This window comes from Patella vulgata, chromosome 3, assembly GCF_932274485.2.
Source record: "Patella vulgata chromosome 3, xgPatVulg1.2, whole genome shotgun sequence".
NCBI classification, from domain to species: domain Eukaryota; kingdom Metazoa; phylum Mollusca; class Gastropoda; family Patellidae; genus Patella; species Patella vulgata.
Genome location: NC_065881.2, coordinates 74,071,023 through 74,079,314, shown reverse-complemented (window position 1 = coordinate 74,079,314; position 8,292 = coordinate 74,071,023). Strand labels below are relative to the sequence as shown.

Below are 8,292 nucleotides of genomic sequence, written 5' to 3'. Positions count from 1 at the left end.
TCCCGTGTATACATTGGAGTGGATGTAAAAGATCCCTTTGACAGATGGAATTCGATATAAGAGTAGGCCGTAGTGCCGCTGTCCGGGCAAAATTTCCCTCATCGCACAGTGTATGGCGTCTGCCCATCTTCATTAGCCCAGTTCCAAGCAGAACAGTAGGACGTTAAAACCCCATTTCATTTCTTTTCATTTCTTGAAACTAGTTGGGAAGCCCCCCGGTCCCTACCCCATGCCCCCGGCTCCTTCAGCTATGGCTACGAGCATGATTTGCTACTATATTATCTTAGCCCGCTGCCACCGCTGCTTAATATTGAGCGACTTGTTTATTCGACTGAATTATTCGACTGGATTATTCGACTGAATTATTCGACTGAACTATTCGACTGGTTTATTCGACTGAACTTTTCGACTGAATTATTCGACTGGTTTATTCGACTGGATTATTCGACTGAACTAACTGACTGGTTTTATCGACTGGACGAGGCCACATGAAAATGTCAAATACCTCATCCCCCCCACCCCCGCCCCACCCCATCCCCTTTCTTCGTTCATATCATATATAGGGACTCTATTCTTTTCGAGGCGGACAAGGACAGCTGTCTAGTCGTTCGGATGGGACGAAAAACCGAGGTCCCGTGTCCACATTGACGTGGTCGTAAAAGATCCCTTGACAGATGGAATTCGATATAAGAGTAGGCCGTAGTGCCGCTGTCCGGGCAAAATTTCCCTCATCGCACAGTGTATGGCGTCTGCCCGTCTTCATTAGCCCAGTTCCAAGCAGAACAGTAGGACGTTAAAACCCCATTTCATTTCTTTTCATTTCTTGAAACTAGTTGGGAAGCCCCCCAGTCTCTACCACATGCCCCGGCTCCTTCAGCTATGTCTAAGAGCATGATTTGCTACCATATCATCTTAGCCCACTGCCACCGCTGCTTAATATTGAGCGACTTGTTTATTCGACTGAATTATTCGACTGAAGTATTCGACTGAACTATTCGACTGGTTTATTCGACTGAACTTTTCGACTGAATTATTCGACTGGTTTATTCGACTGGATTATTCGACTGAACTAACTGACTGATTTTATCGACTGGACGAGGCCACATGATAATGTCAAATACCTCATCCCCATCGCCCCCCTAACCCAACATATCATATATAGGGACTCTATTCTTTTGGAGGTGGACAAGGACAGATGTCTAGTCGTTCGGATGGGACGAAAAACCGAGGTCCCGTGTACACATTGGCGTGCACTTAAAAGATGGGGGCATATGGGGATGAGGGAAAAAGTCAAGCATGACTTTATTAAGCCGCGGTGGCAATAACTAAGATAACACCTTAAAGTTTTAATTTGAACAATCAAATTTGAACATGAGGGGACGTAAAAAATAAACAAAAACAATGATAAAAGATATTGGAATTAGTGCGTTTTTTCTTTAACTTATACAGATTACAAACGATTCCAAAATTTTAATAAGCCATCGACCGGTTTATTCGACTGACTATTTGTTTCGGACTTAAGGTCGACTCACTGATCTTGCAATACTCAAGGGAGATAACTCTTTATTATAAACTTGCCTCCCTTTTGTACATCTTTAGTTTTAAAAACCAATATTGGTTAAAACTGTCAACATGGCGTCTGTTGGAGGCATGTGCGTCCGATCTCTGTACAAGATATCTCGCCATTCCCAGTATTTATTACACATACAACCGGCAAGGTACGATATATTCCTTACACGTCGTTTGGTTCTTTATATTTATATCATTTTCACTTTTCTTGACTTCACAGTTCGGGTTATATTTGTAAAAATGTTTTGACACATAACCTTGACACCACCAACCAACGGCAACTGGCAACTTAAATTTCATCAGTTTTTATAATCCACCTTGATTATGTTATATAAGCTTATTTTTATATAAGTCTTTATTCGTAATTTTAAATATGACTCTGCACGTTCAGTTTTTATAAGGAGTACTTTATATATATGATAAAATATACATGTAATATATATATTATAACAGTAATTGACTGTGACCTGTGATTGTGTAATTTGTTGTAAAAGCTTCATAATTAAGTTTCTCTAGTGATACAAATAATGTTAAATAATTTAGATTTTCTGAATTGATTTTAATTTAGATCTAAATTGTATGATTAAGATCATTTAAAAAAGAACAGAAAAGTGTGAGAATTATTTTCATTGATGTCAAAAATATCTGACGTCATTGATTTTTTCTATGACACAAGTAATCTCGCGCATTGTCAATTTTTTAATCAACAGTCTGTGGCCCTTGGCTGACAGTTTTAGTTACGCTTCTGTGTTACTGGAAAAGACCTTTGTCTTTTTAAAAGCATACAGCTTAACTACTTGTAATCCATTATCACAGATTCTATAATGTTATTCTTTCAGAAATAGAAGTTTAAGGTTATCTACAACATCAACCAATGGTAAAACAGATGAAACAGAAGGTGAAAAAGAACAAAAGCAACCAGAAATTGCAGAAAATGAACAAAAACTGGTTGAATTAAACAAAAAATATGTAATAGAAATAGCTGAACTAAAGGTGGGCTTGTAATCGTATTGATAATACCAGAACTGTGTTTAGCAACTTATAGTCTATTGATCTATTAGTTTCTTAGCTCTTGACTCCTCATACAACTCACCTGTTTTGTTGCATGGAAATATAATTGAGGGTGTAAAATTCCCTTAAAAATGTCCATAATATCAATAGCCTTATGCAGTGGACACATTAGCCGAATCGTTCGGCCGAATCAATCGGAGCCGAATTTTATTCGGCCGAATGGGTGGACAGACTAGCCAAATGCTTCGCCCGATCCAGGGGGGTTGGATGGCTGAATGGTTAGCGTGCGCACGCTGTATCATACAGTCTATCATTGAGTCGACTGGCGTGGTTTCAAATCCTTGGTTGTACATGGCAAGGAGTAGGGGCGTCTGTCCAACCTCGTGGGTTTTCTCCGGGTCCTCCGGTTTCCTCCCACTGCTAAAGACCCCTACGCGCAAGCGAATTATGTAAATAAAATTAAACCATATGTTAGTCCCGAAATGACCTAGTTTGTGTCGAGTGGACGTTAAACCCCATTTCTCTCTCTCTCTTTCGCCCGATTCAACCTGTCGATTGAATCACCTTTCACGTCACATGGCGGCGTCTATGTCTTCAATCTATCACGTGACGTCTCGATATGAGTGGTGATTGGCTAATGAATTCTATATTCGGCCGAATGCTTCGGCGAAGCGGACACACCAGGCGAATATATCAATCCTGTTTGATTCGGGCGAATAGAAATTCGGCCGAATGACAGTGGACACACTAGGCAAATTTCGACGACGATTGATTCGGCCGAATCATTCGGCTAGTGTGTCCACCGCTTAATGTAATAAATAATAATAAAAACTTCATTTAATATGCAAATTAATTAGTTTACAACAAAGTAATTGATCTTTCTTAAGATTAAGCGTCTTAAAATGTATTTCTATATTTGATTTTCTCTTACCTTTTAAGGATAAATATATAAGATCATTAGCAGAAACAGAGAATGTACGAAAAAGAATGATGAAACAAATAGAGGATGCGAAAATTTTCGGAATTCAGGGATTCTGTAAAGATTTATTAGAGGTAGCTGATATTTTGGGTGCAGCAACTGAAAGTGTTCCCAAAGACCAACTTACAAAAGAAAATATCCACCTTAAGAATTTATTTGACGGACTTACAATGACAGAGTCACAGCTACAAAAAGTGTTTACAAAAAATGGACTTGTAAAAGTTGCTCCAGGAGTGGGTGAAAAGTTTGATCCATTCGTACACGAGGCTTTGTTCGAAGTGCCAACAACTGAAAAAGAGAAAGGTACAATTGCTGTTTTACAGAAAACAGGCTATAGATTAAAAGATAGAACAATTAGACCTGCTTTAGTAGGTGTTTTTAAAACAGGATAATGATATTATATTAAACATTGTGCAGTATGATACATTTTTACTCAAAATACCTATTTTTGTCATCTACACAGATTCATAATGAACATCCATGGAGATGATGCTTCCATGAAACTGTTTAAATACAACAAGAATTGCTTTTTCATGAAACTAATGCCACTTAAAGTTGCAATTTCATATTTTTACGTTATATTTTTAAAATTTATTAAAATAAAGCCTTAAAATAGATGGTATCTATAAACAGTCCTACCTTGTTAAAGAATAATCCTATTAATCCTATAATTCACTATTGCCAGTTGAGAAATTGGCAAAAATATCATTTTCCTCTTCAAATTCAAACATTTGAGGATAGCTACTCCATGGTGGAGAATAGAAAACAAGGCAGGTAATTGTGTTATTATTTCCGGTGTAAATGATTTTTAAGTGTGAGAATGACACCTATAATAGTGAGTTGACAACCTATTGAGCAAAAGACATAGAAATAATTATGTTTTGACTTTCTTAGAAAATATGAAATTGTAACTTTAAGGAAGTCAGCTTAAATGAGTATTGAAATTAGATAAATGCATTTTGCAATAGATTCTTTTCTAATTTTTTTTTTTTTTTTTTTTTTTTTTAAATTTGAAAGTAAATGAATGCAACCTACCATATCATTCTTTTCTTCTTTTTAAAAAGAAAAATGACCATTAAACAGGCCATACCAAATATATTTTAGTGTAACAAGTGTGTTAAATGAAATGTTTATCTCAGTTAAACATGTGCAATTATCCATGGTACCTTTTCACATATTTGTTTTTGTTGGCGGTAAGACCCCAAATTGGTATTACATCAGTTTTTTTGTCAGCAATGGGAGATATTTAATATATTAAATCAATGAAGTCAACTTACTTTAATTTTAAATTAACAGATTAGGAAATTATGTTTATTTCAAAGATTCACAATTTCTAAATATCTGAAAATTCACCAAAAGGCATAAAAAGTGGATGATTATATATGCATGTAATTGAATATTCGACTCATATTCAAATAATGAGTTAAAATACATGTATATTATTTAAATGACCATCGTTCATAAGGTAGCACGTCATTTCAGACTCAACACAGACGACCTTTCGGACTCACTCTGAGTCAAAGGGTATCATTTCTGTCAAACTTAATAGAAGAAGATCATACATACTTCTATAAATTTTATTAATGAATTTGAGCTTGAGGGATGTTATATTTGATTACATTGTACTTGAGGAACTACTCATGATTATTCTGTTAGAGAAAAGAAATATTTCAATTATCGCAACTGGGCATTAAGCTGCATTTAACACATAAGATTTATTTTTCACGTGAAATTTAATGGTTGACTGTTACTTGTCATTGTTAAACCGGGGGTACATATATAAATGTTGCATCCAGTCTATATTACATTATCAGACTTAGAAAAAATAAAAACAAATCTGTACCTGGAATATTTATTATAACGGAACACATATTTCTGTAAATTATTAGGTCTAAGCATTTTGATTGATAAGCCTGATTCATGAAGAATTATGAATACTGAAATGGTAGAAACATGTGTGAATGTCTACTTTCGCTTACATTTAGTTTTTAATGGGTAAGAATGCTGATAATTCTGTTAAATTTGTGAATATAAAATGAATGTTACTAATAAGATGAGTCAAATAATTAATTGTGTACCAGAAATATTTATTGTGTCTATTATGATATAATAATAATGTAATATAAACAACATCAGGTTTATTAACTGAATTCTGTTTCAGACATTAAATTCCTCTCATTATACATTTTACATACAAATGTGATTAGAAATGATGTAAAAGCATTTTCCAATGGATAAAGAAGAACATTTTGTGATCATTTTCATTAAGTTCCATTTCTAAAGGAATAAGATCAATTGAAAAAAATTACATAAAATGGTAATAAAGTGAATTTAAGACCACTGTTGACTTTTAGAAATTATAAACACTGTAGTTGAACAATATTGATATCTTGATGTGCTATGTATATATGGAGATAACTAAAATATATGATGATTTTGAATGTACCAGTAGTATAGATATTTCAATAGTTATGATTGTTATTATTTTGACGTATGATGAATTACATGTGTATTGTGTATATATATATATATCATAATTAAAATTATTTGTCATAAATACATTTATGTCTAAAATTTGAAATTGGCTTAATTATTTTCTCACAAACATAAATTTCATTCAGAGATATTATTAAGTTGATGTTTTCCTAAGAGAGACAAAATATTTACACCACCAATACTTAAAGATACATTATGGAAGATGAGATTAAGAGCTGCCGGTTCTAACTCTAATAAGTTAAAAACTAGATAATTTAAAGGGGATATGCTGAAAATTTAAGTCAAATTGCTCCACTCTGAACTGAATTACAAGCGATCATCATTACTAAAGTCGGTACGATAAAAAACACAGTCTCGGTTATCAATTTTAGGATTTAAACATGAATGAGCGCTGAGCAGCAGAACAGATTCAAATCCAATGAAAATCCAACACATAAGATGCCTTGAGATTTGATTAAGGTCTTTTCATGTTAATAAATGTCTAATTAATAGTTTAGATAACATTTCAGGCCTAAAGAAAGACCTGCAATAGGCAGATTTAGCTCTTTCATAATGCATGTTTAATGCTGAATGCCTCAATGTAGATTTAAATTAAAATGTTAACAGGAATATTTCTAGACCTCCATTGGCCATCACTGATTCATGCACAGAACAAAAAAACGATACACAAGCTATATTTGGGGCTTATTTTAACATAAAACATCATTCATGAACAATTAAACTATTGCTAAGTTGTATTTTTGTTCGATGGAACCATTTGAATGATTTTTGTTTAACATCCTTACCTTTTTTTCCTTTGGGTGCCCCATGGTTGTTTTTCAGGGAATCCAGTATTGTTCTGGTACGACTGAGTGTCTCTACTTTCCATATATATATCTACCATACTGTTAGTGGAAATAACTACCCTCTAAATACTTTCGATGGGAATATATAATTTAATTAAAGGGGCATTAGGTAAGATTAGATAAAGTGCTAACAGTTCTTGTTATAATAGTTAAAAAAAACAGATAATGAAAACAGAATATGTTGAAAATTGCTTCACTCTGAACCAAGATATTGGCGATTCAGTTTAGCTTAGTCGTGAATTTCATTACTAACGTTGTCAAGATATTAAACAATGTCTTGATTATCCATTTTTACGTTAAATTATCCATCACAAAATGTATTGAAATCCACTAAATATTGCAGGCTAATGATGACATCGAGATTGACTATGGCCTGGATAAGTTAAGGTCTAATTAATAATTTACATAACATTTCAGGCCTAAAGAAAGTTCCCACAATAGGCAGAAAAACTCCTATCACATGCCAGATGGTTGGTTGTGGTCTATTATTGTTTATGTTTGTCCTGCACCTTTCGAATGAGTTTGTCCATCCATCACACTGTTTGGGACATAATAACTCTCCTTCTAATTGAACAAGAATGTTCAAACTTGGTGTAGGTGTTTATTAGGTGAATGCCTTGATGGGAGTTTGAAGATGAGCATTAGGGTAAGCAGAGATCAGCAATTTGATTGGTTAATGCTTTGGGACACAATAACTTTAGTTCTAATTAAATGAGAGTGATGAAACTTGGTATATAGTTTCATTACATCAATACCTTGACTAAGTTCGATAATGAGCATTTTCTGCTCAGGTTAAGCAGAGTAATAAGCAATTTGATAGGTTGGGACTTTGGAGCTCAATATCTCTCCTTCTAATTGAGGTAGAATTTTCAAACTTGGTGTAGGCGTTCATTAGGTGAATGCATTGATGGAATTCGAAGATGAGCATTTGATTGGTTGATGCTTTCGGACATGATAACTTTCGTTCTAATTAAGTGAGAGTAATGAAACTTGGTGTATAGTTTCATCATATGGATACCTTGACTAAGTTCAATATTGAGCATTTTCTGCTCAGTGTAAGCAGAGCGATAAGCAATTTGATTGGTTGAGACTTTGGAGCTCAACAACTGTGATTCTAATTGAGTGATAGTGGTGAAACTTCATGAATACTTTTATTACATCAACACTTTAATGTCCGATGCCGAGCATTTTCTCCTAATTGAGGTAGAATATTTCAACTTAGTGTAGGTATCTTATTAGGTGAATGCCTCGAAAGAATTCGATTAAGCAGATTTTCCACTAAGGCTAAGCAGAGATAAGCAATTTGGTTGAGACTTTGGAACACGGTAACTTTAGTTCTAATTGGGTGAATGATGAAATTTTTGAGTATGGATTCATTATATCAATGTTCAA

At 34.2% G+C, this 8,292-nt stretch overlaps 1 protein-coding gene across 1 annotated transcript; it reads left to right on the top strand.

Annotated features, from left to right (window-relative positions):
* Nucleotides 1–1,626: 1,626 nt before the first annotated feature.
* On the top strand, nt 1,627–6,255 carry LOC126815998 (grpE protein homolog 1, mitochondrial). The gene is made up of 3 exons (XM_050542119.2): nt 1,627–1,718; nt 2,409–2,562; nt 3,520–6,255. Exons 1-3 carry the CDS (start codon nt 1,633–1,635, stop codon nt 3,949–3,951), a joined length of 672 nt encoding a protein of 223 aa, XP_050398076.1. The 5' UTR covers nt 1,627–1,632; the 3' UTR covers nt 3,952–6,255.
* Nucleotides 6,256–8,292: the final 2,037 nt, after the last annotated feature.